This window comes from Wasmannia auropunctata, unplaced genomic scaffold, assembly GCF_000956235.1.
Source record: "Wasmannia auropunctata unplaced genomic scaffold, wasmannia.A_1.0 LD335400.1, whole genome shotgun sequence".
Lineage (NCBI taxonomy): Eukaryota > Metazoa > Arthropoda > Insecta > Hymenoptera > Formicidae > Wasmannia > Wasmannia auropunctata.
In genome coordinates, this window is record NW_012027490.1 from 718,583 (window position 1) to 737,661 (window position 19,079).

At 34.0% G+C, this 19,079-nt stretch overlaps 1 protein-coding gene across 5 annotated transcripts; it reads right to left on the minus strand.

The window, feature by feature from the left end:
* Positions 1–456: 456 nt before the first annotated feature.
* On the minus strand, positions 457–18,693 carry LOC105457086 (myosin-IIIb-like). 5 transcript variants are annotated; one of them, XM_011701534.1, is made up of 17 exons: positions 18,405–18,693; positions 16,716–16,902; positions 9,114–9,448; positions 8,498–8,779; positions 7,703–8,287; positions 7,140–7,531; positions 6,664–6,992; positions 5,980–6,486; positions 5,397–5,680; positions 4,691–4,965; positions 4,226–4,593; positions 4,021–4,128; positions 3,679–3,935; positions 3,323–3,531; positions 3,126–3,206; positions 2,586–2,750; positions 457–2,195 (listed from the first exon to the last, which is right to left on the minus strand). In XM_011701534.1, exons 2-17 carry the CDS (start codon positions 16,786–16,788, stop codon positions 1,448–1,450), a joined length of 4,998 nt encoding a protein of 1,665 aa, XP_011699836.1. In that variant the 5' UTR covers positions 16,789–16,902; positions 18,405–18,693; the 3' UTR covers positions 457–1,447. The 5 variants fall into 5 exon arrangements, with proteins under 5 accessions (XP_011699836.1, XP_011699839.1, XP_011699837.1 ...); XM_011701537.1 differs by lacking the exon at positions 16,716–16,902 and having other exon boundaries at positions 5,385–5,680; XM_011701535.1 differs by lacking the exons at positions 16,716–16,902; positions 18,405–18,693 and adding an exon at positions 9,854–10,245 and having other exon boundaries at positions 5,385–5,680.
* Between the last annotated feature and the right edge of the window lie 386 nt (positions 18,694–19,079).

Sequence of the window (19,079 nt, forward strand, 5' to 3'; positions counted from 1 at the left end):
AAGATACGAATTTTTAAACATTGGGGAAAAGAGGCTTCAACGCAGATAACACGCCAATTTTAATATAGGATAAATATACTTGAATCACAAATTTTCGCATCGGGGATTGACAAATAAAATTCATTTATTATTAAAATAAGAATAAAATTCAGTTATTATTAAAATAATTTATATATTAGTATATGTATGTGTGTGTGTGTATATAAACTATAATAAATTAAAAAAGAAAAGGGAAAAAATGAAAACCGCAGATCGAATGGAGCAAAATTAAAAAAATGAGACATATCCATTGTATTGCAGAAGATAAATTCAATCTCCAGGATATGATTATAGAGTAGGCTTCTTTCTTCTTTCTCTAGATAAATAAGTTGGAAATTTATTGCTAAATAACAACTGCAATTATTTATTTTGAATGTATGTATAAATTAATTATTAATTAATCATATATGAGAGAAATGTGTAATGAACTTGATTTATTCACATTAGAGATCTACATTAAAGAAATAATAAACACTTATAACTTAAATAAAGCTAGATATGACTAGACGTGTGTTAATTCATACATATTTTTATAACGAGGGTAATAAATTATGCTACAAAGCAATGTACTCGAACGTAACATGATTCGTCGAACATTGCTCTTGTGTCATTACATTTTGCAACATATATGAGTTAATTTAACATAAAATTTTATATTTAGAGTGTTTAATCTTTGTCAATTCAAGATTTCAAGATAAATTATCGCGAAATATATTATTTTTATTTTTATACGAATGTTGTAAATACTTATCGTGATTAGCCATAGCCATAAAGAAAACTTGTCAGATTTTGAGATTGCGCAAGCTTCTTGCAATATACGACACTTGTACTTTTGCAAGAAGAAAGAATATATAATAAATGCGGAGTTGCATTTAAAAGGGTAGAACTTCAATAGAATATTTCATATGAACTGCACATTGCATATATTCGCTGCATGTAAAATACTAGTACTTTTGTTGGCAAGTATTTACATTTTACATATAATACGCATACTGCGATAGATATATATAGTATTTATTGAATCTTATATACCTATACTATTTCTATTGTTCAATTTAATATGATACGTCCTTAACATATAATTATCCGCTTTATATTCTATGTAAAATGTATATTGAATCTTCTACGATTATCCTGTAATAGTATTTAAGTTTTATAATAGATTTTTTTTGTATAAATGGCAATAATAATAGAATTTTAATTTACTTATACAATATGTATACATATCAACAGAAAAGACATACACGTGTCTTTAGAACTTTTAGAACTTAAGAAATTTTTGTATTTTACAACAATTAACTGCGGCTTTTGGTATCAGGTATTTTGGTATTAGTCGTAAAAAGGAAATTATCCTTCGTGAAATTAAATTTTAAAAACGGATATTTCCGTTGAATAATACAAAACAACATTACTTTTTTACGTTTGCTAATTTATTGTGGGTCGGCGCCAACGGCGCTCTTCTCTTAACGTGTTTCTCTGGAACCTTGTCCTTCGGCAGTGGCACTCCGTTAGAAACGATTCCTCCTTTCCTTTTTCTTAAAGATTCCGTCGGCAGATACTCGGTTGGTCTTAGCAATTGTCTAAAATTGTAAGGACCGTTAATATCTTCCGTATCATATTCGACACTTTCCTGTCGCTTTTCAATCACTGTCGGCCTTAGAAGTTGCCTGAGATTAGTCGCGATAAACGTATCGTTTTGGAGCTCTTCCTGATTCGTCGCTTTTCCATTCGCTAATCGGTTGATACCATTTTTATGATCGACGTTATTCTGATGATTTTTCATCGAATAGCCGTTTTGCTTATGATTTGATTGATCTGACGTCTTTTCTAATTTAATATTTACCAAGCCGTTATTTAATTCAGATTGTTCAGTATTCAAAATTTTTTTTTGGTTTTTTGCCATGCCATTATTTATTTTACAAGGAGTTTGATGATTGTTGATCGATATGTCGTTGATCGATGTGTGATACTCGTTAATGGAGTTATGATGATCATTAACGAAATTAAAGACATTCTGCCGTTCGTTTACGGCGTTATGTCGATCGTCGATCGTGAGTCGTAGACCAGGTGAATCGTGGATATGCGGAGAACCGGTTGCACGTTGTCCGCTCGTGTGTGATTGCAAGTTCTTGTTACGCAGGTCATTATCCCTTGTACTGAAAAAAATTAATTTTTTAAAAATTCGCTTTTGAGAAAAAGTTAAAAAAAAACATATCTAAGACAGATTAGACATGAATTAAGATTAAATTATTCACGAATTACAAAACCATCAAGATTTTTATATATATGTATATGTACATACACATGCATATAAAAGAGTAGCGGTAGAATAAATTTATATCTTTACCTGAAAATTTACCATAATGCCTCTGGCAATGTACATAAGGAGATAAAAATGCCAGATTAGTGCGTTATTAGATATATTTATTAAAATATAATCTAAATTAATTTTATAATTAGTAATATTAGGATTATAAATTAGTACGAAATGTACAAATTATAGTAAAAGAAATTTATAGCAAACATACGTTTGGTGCAATTCTTACCTGACACTTTTCTTGGAGTTCTCGTTTTCGCGTAGATCGGATGAATGTCTCAGGGCTTTGTGCCAAATGTTTGACAGATGCTGCTCTGGTGCCACTACGAAATCGCTCTGAACTGTACGATCCCTCCTCTCGGCACTCACCTCCAGAATATGACCCCTCCGACTTCTATATGAGAATAATCTCGTTTTACGTCAATATATATAGATTAAATTTAACATAGCACATCAACGAACCACTGCATCTGACTATGAGATTAAACATGAGTATAAGCAAAAAAATGCTAGAATGGAAGAAAAAGGTTATAGAAATTAAAATTTTTATTCAATTTGAAAAAGATTAACTCTATTGAGTTAATCTTTGCTGGAGCTTTAAAAAAAGCGTTTAATAAAGTTCTTTCTATAATTTAAAAATTCAGGCATGTGTTTTGGCATTCTCTTGCTTTCTACAATACGTGTAAATAACAGCTAGGAAATATACATATACATAGCGTAACCAGAATAAATTAGTACAAATATACAGTTGACCAAGTCTACGGTGTACCTCGACGATGAGTGAAGGTCATTCTCTAGCCGTATCAACGGCGAGTCCCAGCCAACTTCGTCGTCTTCGAATTCTGAACCACTTGCGATGCGAGTGTCAAAAGCATTCGAAAATTGAACATTTAAATTTCTGATTCGTTCGCGGCACCAAGTCAAAGCACAACACACCTCGATTTATGTATATATGTATATATCTACCTGCTCATCTCTTCCTTCAGATTCCGATAGTATTTGACACTATCTTCCTCATGCGGCTGCATTCCGCTGCGATACTGCAATATTGACTGCACCATATTAAATCCTTCAGGACGAACGTAATCAAGCGGCGGTTCTTCGATATCGCTCAATCTGATACCAGGTTTGTTGCGACGAAGGTTTTTGTGTACCTCTTGGTTCTTCATATGTACCTATCCATAGAAAGATCGCAAATAACAATTAATAACATAATCAAATTAATATGGTTTCTTAATATTAAATAAAAAGTTAGAATTGAACTTAAGTAAAAAGAAATGAAAGATTTTTTGTATTAATTTCGGAACTAAATTTTTAATTACATTTTGAGAAAATTGAATTAGATCTGCTTGTCGTAGTTTAGGATGTACGGCATCTTTCGCGGCTGATTTTGTTCTGACTAGTTTCTCTTCTTTTTTGTACCATCTTTGAACGATAAGAGCTGCATCTTCGTGCTTTAGTCCTTCGCGCAACAACGCCTTGTGACCATCATATATGTTGTCATAATTGTTCAAAATCCTTTTAAAACGCTCTTCTAGATCGTATCCAAACCGTTTACGAATAGTGTAACCTCGAAAGTCTATAAAAATTCAATTATATTTTTTGTTATGTATTTTCGATTTATTGTATAATTGTAGATGGCAGATTATAATTTTTATACATACGGCTTTGTATGACAGTCGCGGCGTTGTTCCTTTCTAGATTTTTACGTATTTGTCGTTTGTCACGATTATTTATATCTGTATTTTCTTGCGCTTTACGTTTTACTTCATCTACAAAAATATGAAAATAAACAAGGATACATAATAATGGATCCTAATTATGTACTTAAAAAATGTATTGTCAATATTGCATCGGATTAGAACTTACTCAGCATAAAATCGAGCGTTTCATTTTCTTCTTTCGCACGTTTTTCAGCCAACATTTCTTCCGTGTGTTTTCGGGATAACCATCCTCGAATATGACGCTGTAACGTGACCACTGATACTGCAAATTGCCATTTTTGCTTCTTAAATCTCAATTTCGCGAGCCATCGTCGAACACACGCTTGGACTATAATTATCTTCCTCAGCTGTTCTTCGTACAGCTTTGAGAGGAATTCGACGTGGTAGTACTTTAGAAAAACTTTTGTTTTACCTAACGCCCATCCATCCATTTTTAATCGTAATAAAAAAAGCCGACAATTATCTCGATTGGCAATTACGCGTTCATCGTAGCCAAAAGCAAGGAAGCAATATCTGTGTAATTTATAAATTCATACAATTCATAAAAGTTAAAAATGAAGATTGCATTTTTCTCTCTATTTTGTCTGTAAGTATAGTATATCAAAAATACCTTTTAAGAAATTCGTTGAAAGGTATCCTGTGAGAAAATCCATTTTGCCTTATACGTATCGTTTCAAGGACACCGGTATACCTCAATTGCTTTACAACTTTGTCTTTGTCGAAGAAACGTGAACTTTTCGAATCGTTTGGTTTTATACATCGAACGAACTGAGGTGAACCGGACACCATTTTTTGTAATAGATCCATTAGAGAATACCGGAAGTATGTCGCTACCGTCTGCTGAACTCTCGATTGTGATGCTAAACCTCGACTAGAATAACGTTCCTACGAAACATTAATACACCGTTAATATCTACTCCACCATCCATACCTAACTACAATAATGAAAACACAGGCTGTCCCGAAATTCGCGAATCAAAATATCATAGCAAGAAAGTCTTCGAAAAATTAAGTAAAAAAGTTATTTGTAAATTTTTAATTTAAGCAGTAGTTTTTGAGATATAAGAGTTTTAATTTAGCCAATTATAGACTACGATTAAACGGAAACATGTTCGTGAGCACGTCGATAATGTTAGTGGTCGCGTACTTCACGCAAGTACTAATTTATAATTGGCTAAATTTAAACCCTTATATATCTAAAAAACTATTGCTTAAAATAAAAATTTACAAATAACTTGCTATGATATTTTGATTCGCAAATTTCGGGACACCCTGTATATACAAAGGTTAAATTTAATACGCACATGCACACACACCTTTGTGTTTTGGTTGGATTGCGATTTTCTCGAGTCATTCTCCTGTAGTGCCGAGTATAAGTTACCGGTTTTCGTGATCGGGCATTGGAACAAGAAACGAACCATGTCATATTGTGATTGTCGTATCAGTTGAATGACTTCGGGTGGTAAGAAGTTTCTGTTCTTCTCGAGGAATCCTTCGGCTTGATAGACCACACGACCAGCGAAATGATGTATCGCGAAACAGACCGCGTCCGATTTAGGGCGTACGTAGTACTTTGATTTAATATTGTTGTGGAATTTCTCTGCCAGAGAAATTGCAAAGTGATTTATTAGTATATAAATGGCACGAATGTTTATCCGCTAAACGTTAAACCGCTGTGAGTTTAAGTGAAAAATTGTATAATTAGTTAAATCATTATCAAGTGAAAAAGTTTATTAAATAGTTTGTTAAAATTTCATTTATTACAATTAATTAAATATTATTAAAAAAAAAAGAATTCTAAGATGTTTCGTGATGAAATAATATATGCATGCTGAAAGAAAGTAGCGCAATAGTTTATGGAATACGTTTATAGAATAACGCTGAATATAGAATACTCACCGATCAGAGATCGATTGGTTGCTCTGGGAAATCGACTCTCCTCGTCGAGAAGCGCCAAGAGTCCCATGGGCTTGCTTAGTAACATGTCGAGAACCGGCCTGTTGTCGGAAAATTCGACGAGATCCACGGGTATTCCCTCGGCCATGTATTCCTGTTGCTCCCAAGTGAAGATGTGCTGGTTGAAGTAATACTGTATCTGCTCGTTAGCTATGTTGATGCAGAGTTGTTCGAATGAATTTCTCGGAAAGTTTTCGAAGCCGAAGATGTCGAGCAGCCCGATCGCCAGTGGCTCGTAATTCAGCGAGCGGCTGAAGCACAGCAAACAATTGATCTGGTTGACCATCCAATCGAAGAGCCGGCCATAGAGAGCCTTGGCCATTGCATCGCGAGCCGCACGAGCCTCGGCTACCGTATTGTTCCGCGTAATTGTCTCGCCTCTGGTCATCACCGAGTTTGATGTCAGGGCCTCTAGGAGATCGTTCTGTTCGACGCCGAGTAGTTTCGAAACTGAAAACCAAGTGTGTTTCTATAATGGCACGTAATTGACTGATATTTTTATAGAGATTTATTTAATGCGTAAACACAGGTATTTTTTGATTAATTATAATTATAATTGATTCTAATAATATCTATCAGATTAAACTACTACTACAACAAATATAAAGAAGCCGAGGCAAATTTTACCTCTATGTAATGGAACAGTGTCGATGACTTTACTTTTATTGTCGGTGTTGTCTTGTGTTACCATTTCAGCGAATTCAATGTCACCTAGATGAAGGATAGCGGCTAAAACCCGATACACCGTGTCTACCTCGCTATCCTGAAATCCGAGTACCTTGAAACCCATTTTGAGCTGCTGAAACTTGTCAATGTGCGTTTGCGATGTGTGATTGTAATGTGTGAGATATCGATGATATCTCCGAAGCGTAGGGTCGAGATAATATTCCGAGAGGCGGTTGTCTGCTTCCAGGCCATCGTACATATAATAAAAAATGTGAAAGTTTCGCTCACTCCTGAAAAGTAATAAGATTTTTATTGTCTTTAGTTTGTTAATTAAATTACATATATGTGTGCGCGCGCGAGCTGTACATTACATAATTGCACATTATATATATATATGTATAAATTATATTATACATGTATAATTTTTAAGAACGTACTCGGCTTGAGCAATCACTCGTGACTGTTCCAACAGATATACTGAAATTCGCGCACCGGTCACCTTTCCGCCTTTTGTCATCGTTAGATCCAGGTACTTTCCGAATCTAGAAGAGTTCGCGTTGATACCGGTCGTGGCGTTTCCAAAAGCTTCCATTATAGGATTTATTTGAAGTATTCTCTCCTCAAGGTTGCGATTCGGTGCCTTGCTGAGATAGACGAGTTGTTTCAGTAATAAATTTGCACTTTCCGTCTTTCCGGCACCTGATTCGCCGCTGATTACTATCGCTTGGTTTTGACGTTGATGAAGTAGAGCTTGATACGCGGCATCGGCGACCGCAAATATATGCGGAGGATTATCCGATCTCGCTTGTCCCTTGTACCGTTTTTGTTCCTAAAAAAATGAATTATTATAATAATTATAATGGCATATATACTTTATTATCTGTTCATTGCATTAATCGTTTTGTTTATTAATTAATTTAGAAATAAGTCATGTGTGACGTGGCTTGTTAATATAAACCATCCTAATACACAATTTATCTAATATAAATAAAATACTTACGATACCGGTATATAAACCTAGATTAGTGAAAGGATTAACGGCAACCAATATATCCCCGATGTACGTGTATATCTGTGCTTGTTCATATCGGTGCTGCAATTGATCGACAATAGCCTCTTCCGACAGCATGTCGAGTGCCGCCAGATCGTCCATGTACATCTTTTCTGGTCTCGTCTTGCGGTCCGTCTTCAATTTGCCATGTTTCGTAGTCACTTCCGGCTGCCGGTGAACGCGACCTTCTGCTCTCTGTCTACGAATCTCTTCTCTCAGTCGCTCTCTGATTTTCTCTACGATTGGTTCCACCTTCGTCAATAATGGATGCTCTCTCAATTCACCAGCGAACGGTCGATGCTCCAAATCTTTTACCAAGCATTCGGCTATGAAATCCGTCAGTTCCGACGAATATATATCCGGATTCTTTAAGGAAGGAGGAGGATTTCTCGGAATTTGAAAGAGAGCTCGCATGGGATGCAATTCCGATAGGGGAGGATCGCCCTCGGCTAACTCGATAGCGGTAATGCCGATCGACCATACGTCGCAGCGCGAATCGTATGAGGAGTCCAATTGCTGCTCGCAAGCTATAACCTGTTTTGTAATACGATTGAAGTATAGCTTTTGTATTTTAGAATTACCAATTGACTAAATGTTTACAAATTATATATATATATATATATATATATATATATATATTTGCATTTGCTAGATTTCTCAATTGACTCAAGACACAAATAGATTTGCCACATTATTTCGTTGTTTTTATTTGTTCCTAAAAGCAACGAAATTTCTTAAACTCACCTCCGGTGCCATCCAATATGGTGTTCCGACAGATGTGTTTTTCCTGGCGAGAGTCGCGGCCAGATGCGAGGATACGCCGAAATCGACCAATTTGACGCGCGCTTCTTCCGTGAGGAGGATATTATGTCCTTTCACGTCGCGATGCATACAGTGATTACTGTGCAGAAAGATCAGAGCTTCGACGGTCTCCTTCAAGATATAAGCTATTTGGTCATCCGTTAGGTGACTGCCACGTTTTTTAAGACCCTGCACGAGATCGGTCACGGAGCCTCCAGTGCACAACTGGAACCGGAGCAATTAACTTTTTACATACCCCGATTCCGTTTATTCCTTGGAAGGCCGACAAATTAATATACGTTTGCAGAAAAGCAAAATTGTATAAAAATTTCGAATTATTAGAAAGTATGATATTTTCTTAATTGATTTTCTCACTTGCTTTCTCTTTAACAGAAGATATTTATAGAATTCAATAGAATAAATAACAGCTTTTACAAAATTATCGTTCAACTTGTTACAATTAATTATACATGTAATTTTCATAATTTTACTTCTTTAACTTTTTCATTGGAAAATTTCCTTTTTCGTGAATTTGTTTCATGAAATTTAATGACGATACCTCCATCACGAACCATAATTGATCTTCTTCTTGGCCAGGCTTCGCTCGCCTTAGAAATAAACCATGAAAGAGAGGAATATTCGGGTGTTGACTTAAATCTCTCAGCACCAAGTATTCTTCTTCAATCTCCTCGATGTTGTCAGCGACATTCTCCAGTATTTTGATAGCTACCTTGTTGCCGGTTTCTTTATCGTAAGCAGCATACACTTCGCCATATGTACCTTCGCCAATCAATTCTTCCAATCGAAAACGCTCGCCTGGATCGGGTATCACATCAAAATTGACATGTTGACTGAGACCGTGGTATGCCATGTTAGTTCCGCCTCCAGTCATTTCTACACATAATCGATGAACGCTCCGCTATTACAATCTTGTCAATTAAGATTACGCCAGTGAAGACTATCACAAATAGAATAATAGGTCCAACAAAATTTATTTAAATTGTTTTCTTTTGCTTTCATCGATTTCGAATGTTGAAAATTGTAACATTGAAGTTTGACATTCCAATTAAATAGGGCTGCCGGGGAACATTTTGAATAGCTCGTTACTTTTAACAATAAGAGTTACTTACGCGATGACATGTCTATCTATCTTTTTTTATTAAACATGAAACACTTTTTGCAAAAGACGTTAAAGCGCACTAGAGAAAGTTTTCAATCACTAATATAATAATACAGCTGATAATTGAATAGCTTTTACCGAAGTAATTTTATTGACCAATTATTCTTTTATATGCTTTCCTGATCCGTCGAAAGTTTGAAATCTCAAAAATCTTGATGTTTTATTAGACGGGAGAAGCATCAATGAACGTTGTTAACGCTCTTGACAGCGACACACTACTGGGAGCGTTTTTCAACTGGATATCTATTAACTCCTTAATAGTATTAGTTCGAGTATTAGACTTGTATCGGTTAGACAAGCGCACTTTTGCTTCGTCTCATCGTCAGCTACAGGTTTGCCAAGATTGATGCGCCCCATTTAATTTAAAATTTCTTTCGTGACTGTACATCGAAAGACTGATCGTGAGAATCATTAAATGGTGCATTCGTGCAGTACACAATACGAAGATCAATTCGTGTGAATGCACAGAGAAAGCTACGGTATTAAAAACATTGAATTCTATTTTATGTGCAAGTTTTATTCCTTGTATACATTTAATTATGTACATATAAAATATGCATCAAAATTTCTTAATAAGATTGATATATTTTGTCAATTAAAAAGGAAATACTATCTTGATATTTTTGACATAATGCATGACAAAAATTATTTCATTTAGCATCACAACATTGAAACAAACATTATGGAGGCTCAGTTGTTGTATTTTTATTGTATAGATTTTTTTCTAATAATTCACTCTGCTATCAATAAGTTCCATTTTTCTCATAACGAGGACGTGTATTTCGAGCAATATTGACTTTATATTGGAAGTCCTATCCAATTGAGCGAAGCCATGTAAGGAACAATAAGCTTAGCAGTGGTTTCAAGTAACATTTCGTTGCAACATATTGAATGTGTGATATAAACAGTAAATATTAAATTAAAATATATTGAAACTGTCATAAACTTTTTCCTTTCTCTTAATTTTTCATTCTCTTCTTCAGCGAGAAAAATTGTTTGATAATTTATGAATTTCAATAAATTGAAGCTATTCGGATTACTCTCTCGATTACTGTAACCGATTTTACTCGATGTTTGTTCGTGCATATCGGCGAAAGGATTTCTCTCGGAGTGCTTCGCAGCCGGCCTTATTAATTTTCGATGCGTTTAATTTCACTGGGCATGCAAATTGAATTCGTAGCGTGACTGACAAGAATGTGTGTCTTAATTAAATATAAAACATCGAATATTAAGCCATGTTTCTATTGAAATTCTAATCGGTAATGATAATTACAATTGCCAATGATTGCAAATAGATGATTAATGATTATGAATTGAACTAATTGAATAATATCTGGAAATTATTTCGAATAATGGAAAATTAGGATATATAAAATTACATGTTTAAAGTGAATTTGAATAATAATTAAGTATTATATACCTACTAATAATGAAACTTACACTCTCTTATTAAAGGTTCTTTTATTAAAGGTTTTATCGTGCAAAATTATGCATGCTGGATATGTAGGTATATAATTATTCACTGCGTGAGTAAAATGATGAGAATCATGTCAAAAGTATTCTTATTAATTGTTTGCATGTACGAGAGTCTGCGAGCATAATTATAACAATTACACTAGAACTTTATGAGATTAGACTAGTAAATATCTATACCGTAACAACGGTTTTTACACGCAAAATTTGACGTAAAAACTTCACCAAATCTCTTGTATACTAAAAATAATGCATGTAACTACAAACACACGTTTATCGAATTAGGATACATGATATATTAAACGATTTCTACATCGAATTAATAACAAGGTTATTTTCTGCATCACTGATTAGGATGAGGAAGTTTCAATTTGTTAAATTTTATTAATCGTGAGTTTCTTCGATACGTGGTAATAGCGCTCTTGTTAGTTAACAGCATTTTCTTTTCTAATATTGAAAGTCTTATAAACCACAATTCGATAGGGTTGTGGTTTATAAATCATAAAATAACATATAATATTGTAGATATTAATATTTGAAGCGAAAGTAGTGAAACTTAGCAGTTATCTCAGCGATCAAAGAACCAATAATTATTGTTCCATGAACTAAATCATTTTTAACAAAACGTTTTAAGAAAATATCTAGTTCTGTTAAAGAAAATTAAATAAATAATGTATTGTCTATTTTATTAATTTAGTAATCTCTAAAATTTCAGGATAAATAATTTGTTGCTTATTTATCCTGTGCACTAAGTAATTTCTTCATTTCTATAAGTTTTGTTTGGCGGAAGCTTTTTGAAAAATACAGAAATGGCCATCGATATAAATAACAATCAAAAGATAAAATTTATTTAGTCGTACTAGCTACGTTTGTAATTTATGATAATCAGTCATGCTCGTTTTCGTGTGCGTTCTTTACGATATTTCTTTATCCATTTCACAGATCGATGCTCTCTGTTGCAGACATTTTACTGCAATTTCTATGAAAGCATTGTCATTCAGCGTTGATTGTTGAAAGGTGCTCATCGCTAAAAATCATCCGCGAGACATTTCACCACGAAAATGCACGTTTCAATCTCACGGTTCGATACCTTTGGCAAAGGTATCAATTGTTGAACAATAACTAATCGTATACCCTCAATCACGTGCTCGCCGAGAGTATTAGAGCGAAGAAACCCGATGTGAAATTGGCTTAAGGGTTCAGCTGCAAAGTAATGTCCTGTTGCCTTGGACAATACTTGTGCGAGAGAGAGAGAGAGAGAGAGAGAGAAGAAATGTGGATTATAATAATATATATAAACACATATGTTATTATAACTCACATTTTAAGTTTAAACTTTATAAACTTTTTTTTTAATGATAAAATTTCCGCGGAAATATGTTGCAAAATTATTCTTAAGCTGAAAGATTTTTTTACACTGCATTAATTTGATACGGAATGAGATCTGAATGGAAAAGTGGTAGTAAAATTTTTTATTACCGCGTTTCAGCAACCATTAGTGGTAATTATTGTATTTCTGGGAGGCTCTATGAAAACAATGCTTGCTTGCGTTTGTCCATGATGAAATAATTACTCTAGAAAGTAAAGAGTGTCGCGCGAACGACTTCCCATTTTCATCTTGCGACTTTTATGTAGCCATTAATTTTTGTTCCGACTTTTTAATCTACAAATTATCTATTATGTATTTCAGATTGTTGCACCGGCAAAAAAATACCGATCCATTATGATGTGTTCGCTGAAGAATTTGAAGAAGACGATTCGGTTGTTGAATACAACTTAGGTAAGAATTTCATGTTATCTTAATCTTGCAGGTGTTACGATAACATATCACGCGAATCAATTCAATGAATTAATAGTTTCGATAAGGGACATAAAGTCATAAAATGTCGGGTTTACTTCAAAAGTTAAGTATTCGTAGTTCCGCTTTCGTGATTCGCATTAATATTTCACCAATAAATCGTTCGACTGATAGCGTGTCGTTCGGAGAAAGACGAAGAGAAAAACATGAGAGAAAAAGGAAGAGAATGAGAAAGGCAAATTTTTACTCACGCCGTAATTTCTCCGGTTTGCTTTTAGCGCGGTCGTATGTCAAACTGTTCGGTACGCAAAAGGACGGGGCTTTTCCCGATTGTACATACGTTGCCAGCCGCGGTTCCGCTGGTTTAATCTTTTCAGCGTGACGACGTAACGGTACAGTGCGTGCCATCAATGACTATGCTGCGTCGACCGACGCTCCTGCGTAACGTCACATACGGAACTGCGCGCAATGTTACCGAAATCATACTCACTATCGTATGTTAATCGCGTTGAATAAAATGAGACGAAATTATGCAAATTGCGATCACACAACATAGGACAGTGCAACTCGCGACAAATGCTGTTGACATTCGCACGTTTCGAATTGGTTTATTTTGAAGACAATGTCAGAATTTTGGTCAATTCATGGAATTCATTTGCGCTATGCATAAAAATCAATATTTAATAAAATTAAACTATATTTCAGTTTTATTATATATTACAATAAGTAAAAGGTAAACGGGCGGTGTAATTGTGTGATAATTTCCGAGAACAACTTTCATTTTTCGATACGATGATGAGTTTGAACAATGAATTATTGTTGTGAGACGAGAAATTCGATCATTCGATCGTAAATTGCTGCAGGCAGATTCTAGCAAGGAGAAACCTTGTTTGATCTGCTTCTAATATTTACTCTTCTTGCAGTACTTAATTTTTTTTAATAATTTTAAATTTTATCTATCGGAATGTTTCTCTGCTTTAATTACATATAAAAAATATATTGGATTAATTTTTTGATATTATATTTTATTTGAAACTAAAGAATTGAAACTTTTATTTACTTCTATAGAAATTAGATCGCCTAGAATATCTTATAGTACTTATTCAACGAGCCATTGCCGGGAAAATTTTTTAAAGGAAGTGAATGGCAAGATAGATGAGCAATTTCTTTTAACGATCGAAATTTTCAAACGAACCACGAAGCGTCGCTCTATTAACTATGCGTTCGTTATCGTTAAAACCTCTGTGGTTTAAGAAAATCAAATTGTGAGCAGAGGAGTTTGCGCGACTCGCGACGGAATGTTTTGCGCCACGAAAGAGTTGTGTAACACGGTATATAGCGAACCGTGGAAGTAATTGCCGCCTTTTCTATAAGCCAAAACACGGTACGTGTAATCCAGCCTCTTTGTATGTAAATGAAGTAGCAGTATTTGCGACACAAAGCTATGCTGCCTACCTATAGAAATGCTCGAAGGAAAGATAAGTACGTGTAACATCAAGATACAGGAAAGTATAATCGACATTTAAGTACTTTGCTGAACGATACTATTACACGGAGAATGAAAAAAAAATAGAAAAACATATTTATAGCATTGTCATCTTATGATGTTATTTGTCAGCAGCTATCTTTGCGCCTTGCTTATGTGAGAGGAAGCAAGATGTGTGTTCTATTCCGTTTTGCCATTCGTGACGTGAGAAACTTTTTATAATTGCAAGTGAAATACATGTTTTACATTTAACGTGTGAAATATACTTGGGGGAAAAAGTCTCAATTTAGGAATTTCAGAGTTTATGGTTTTGTTGGGATCTGGTACATGATATTCCTTGTTTTATAAAAATAACTTTTACAAGACGTTGCGATACATTTGTACGTAAGACTCAACTTCTACGGTTTTTCGCGATCATAAATCCCAGTTGATATTGTCGTCTCGAAAATGGAACCATTTGAATTATGGAACGTATATACTAAAATGTGATATACAATAGACTTGAAACGACTAGATGTCAAGTCAAGACGGACAAAGAAGAATATTTCCATGTCGGGGAAAACTGCAAAGAGGGCAAGGAGAGGGAGTAATTAGTTTTAGAAGAAAGTTAAACGATATCCGCGGAGGAGGCAATCATCAAGAATATTCAGAGCCGAACGGCCATGTCATAGATTATTGACTTTAGTTTCTTTTCTCGTGCTTTACATTTTTCTCTTATCGTTTATTAAAATGTGTATTAATATTTTCTAAAAATCAAATTTCTTTGAGTTATCGATATCATAATCATGAAGATTTACAAACAAGTTTCAATGATTCAGTTATATAAATGCAAATTTTGATTTATATAGAATATTATTAAAGTAGCAGTTGTTTTCCACACATCTGTAGACTTTTTATAATTAATTAAAAAAAAACCTATATTTATTTATCTTGAATTTTCCTATTTTCTTATGATATTTTGTGTAACATTAAACTCGCAGTTACGAAATTATTTTACGAAAATTGGTGAGATCTCGGCAGCGAAATCAATCTTGTCGAGGAAATGGAAATGCACTTCCCGAGTGCAACGGTGCGCGAGAAAAAAGTCATGTAACAGTATCCGCTGTTACATTGTACCGTACTGAATACTATTATTTTTACGATGCGTTTGTGCTCCTCCTTTCATAATGCATGTAGGGAAAGTAACGAAAAATCTTATATGGAAGTTTACATGCAGTTAAACAAGAACGCAAACAACAACATTAAGATAAGAATGTAAAATAATTTATAAAAAAAAGGAAAAATGTCCGACGACAAAGATGAAGAAAATGAATCGAAAACACAACTGAAAATAGTTACTTTCCACATGATAATCTGGCGAAATCATTTCCTCCTAAAATGGTCGTCAAATTGCATTCCTTTTCATGCTTCCTTTAACGCAATCATTTCCTTGCGATTGCAATAAACACGTTTCAGATCTCTTTCCTATGACGCGTTTAGCATCGAAAAAATATATCTTATATGTGTCATTATATTTAATTTTTGAATAAGTTATTATATTGAGAACACAAAGATGACAGAAAATATATCATCAAGACATGATGATATAATTCAAAGTTTAATTAATTCAATTTTTTTTCAAAAGTATTTGGAACTTAACCGATATTACATGTTTTATCACTTATATTGCTTCTATTAATTTATTTTTTTATCATGATCATAAAGTCATAAGACTCGATCACTATACTTACGAGTAAAATAACGAGACATAATAAAATTGTTCTGAATATTAAATTACCTTGGTCTATTTGATCGGAAAAGCAATAATTGTATACAAATTCTGCATACACAAACTCGGTGATAATTATGGATTTAAACGTAGTAACGCCGAGGATATTGCTTCCTCGAAAGTTGCTCACATAACTCGCATGTAACAGATATTTGATTAGCCGTGTTACCGGCGCTACGTGCGGATGTGTTTGGTAAAGTGCGCTTCGCTCGGTTCATTTAATTATCTACCTATATATATTCCCTATAATCTTGATTATACGTGTAATTTTGCGGGTATGTGACACTTGTGAAAGTAGGAAAATTTCGATCGCATCATGGTCGAGTCAAAGGTCTCTTTATTGAGGAATATTGTCATTAAAATTTAACATGATTAGAATAGAGCATTCTAGACGTGTGTATAATAATAGAAGAAATGCAGAGCGATATAAGAATTCTAGATAGGTTGGAAGATGACCTTGTAGAGAATCACGTAATAGATGCGAATGAACGGTAGTGTAGACTGACGAGTAGATGAACAGAATGAACATATGTTGCTCTTGGGTGTGACACGGAAAATCCTCTCTCTTGATTTACGGAACTCGCGTGACCACTCAGACCACTGTCCACATAACTGGTTTTTATCGGTTATTACCATCTTCGTACTACACATGGATATATTGATGTTACTATATACGATGCCGAGAAAGTTTTCAAGCGTTACGATGCCCTTCGCCGTGAGCGATTTTTTGTTCCAAAAAAAAGTGTTCATGACTTTCCTTGCGTGTCGAATTCAAGGTGCAGTATTCAGCATACGTTTCGCTTAAGAGGATACGTAATTTCTTCAAATTTATAACCCACCATCATAATAATAAACAAATAGAAATTTAATTTGCCAGAAATAAATGTTTAATAAATGTACAATATAAAATAATTTTAGACCTTAGTTGTCTCATTGGTGCTAAAATAAATCTTTATGATTCATTGTTAGTAGCCATTACTGATGAGAATAATGACGATAGGAAATTTTCGATATAAGTCTGAATCTGAATCAATAATTTCTCCTTTAAGTAATATAACTTTAAACCGCGGTTGATGATTTGCTTGTTATTAAAGTATATTTACATTTTAAGTTGCAAATTTTTTAATATCCATATAACAATGGACTTAAAAATGCATATTTTTTTCTAGTATCAACAGAAATTTTTTCCATTTTTTTTATTGAAGTATTGTTTATAATTATTATATTAAAACTTGTGTGACACATAAGGTAGAGAACAGTAGTACAATGTTTTCATGTATAATTCAACAGTAATTATACATAGTTTGTGAATCATGATATAATTAATATTATTGAAAATATATGACGTACACTGCGGTGAGATAATTAATTGAATAATTTGATTGTCAATGTTAATTTGATAATCAGTTGCTATATACGTGTATTAATTGTTTATGAATTGTCGAGAATGAAAATGTGATATTTAATCTTTAATCTTCACACTCTATACGAAACACTATTTATAAAAGGAACAAGCACATAATTTAAACGAATATGTATTTATAATATGTAAATATTAATTATATACAGAATATTTTACGCAATTCTCTCGTGATTTTAACTTTAATGATAGACTTTCTGCTGAATTTGGAATTGATTTTTTTAGTGACAATATTGAGAGAGAGCATTACATATCAAAACTTTTTAATTTTGTAGTTTGCAAAAATCCAACCTTTTTTTTTTTAATTGCTATTAATTCGAAAACTAAACATGCCTCGCATACACAACACACACACGTTTCTGCATCTTATGAACTATTATATTTATACACATGAAATAGATACCGAGATTACAATTGACAGTAACAAGTGTTGTCTTAATGATTATCACGTGATTTTCATTATTATTGTCAGGATAAATTATTAGTTTATTATCTTTGTTTGATGTAAAATAATTTGTGCACAAGTTCATCACAGATATTTTGAATAATTGGTAAAGTTGTAGAGTAATTTGTATATTGTACTTTACATTATTATATTACTGTGCTATAATGAAAATTTAACTTTGCTATCTAAGTTAATATTACGCATTATACGATTTTCTGACTAATGTTTAAATCTAAGAAAAATATGAAATGCTTTCTGAACTGTGATTGACATTACTCACGTATTCCTGATATAATCTCCAGTAGGAAAAGATGGAATTATTCAGTTAGTCGCGGTGAGAACACGAAAAAATAAATAATGCACACGCAAGGAATTGTCGCAACGAAATAAAATGCTTGACAAACCAAATTGTAAATTCACTCGCGTGTCAAGTACGTAGAAACAGTCGCGTGTTAGAATCGGCGAGTTCACCACGGTACTTCGCGACCACCGACTGTGTGACCAGCTGATTGTAAAATGCTGTGGAACAGTATCAACTGGCGAAGAGCGCGGCTGCACGAGTGCCCGGCGTCTTCAACGTGACGCGCCGGGCGCGTTCGAAGGAAACCGCGTTGGCAACCCCTCTCCATTCCGCTTCGTCGTAGGTCTTCGTCCGCTTCGCACTTCTTCTCTCTTCCGGAAGAAGAGTTGGGTCATTTCTCATCGCGGTCTTTTCGCAACCAACAATCGCCGCGCGTCAAGTCCCGATCGAATCGATTCGCTGAAATCGCCTTTGGAATTTACTGTTTCTTCACAGCGGATTTATCTTATCAAATTCGTTACTGTCGCAGGTTTTTTTTCATGCGCCCAAACTTTCCTGATTACTTGTATTTTCTATCGTTTGTTAGTTTCGCGAAGCGAATATAAAAATAAGATTAGAAATGCGTGTGTACGTGGAATGATTGAAAGTTTTTGA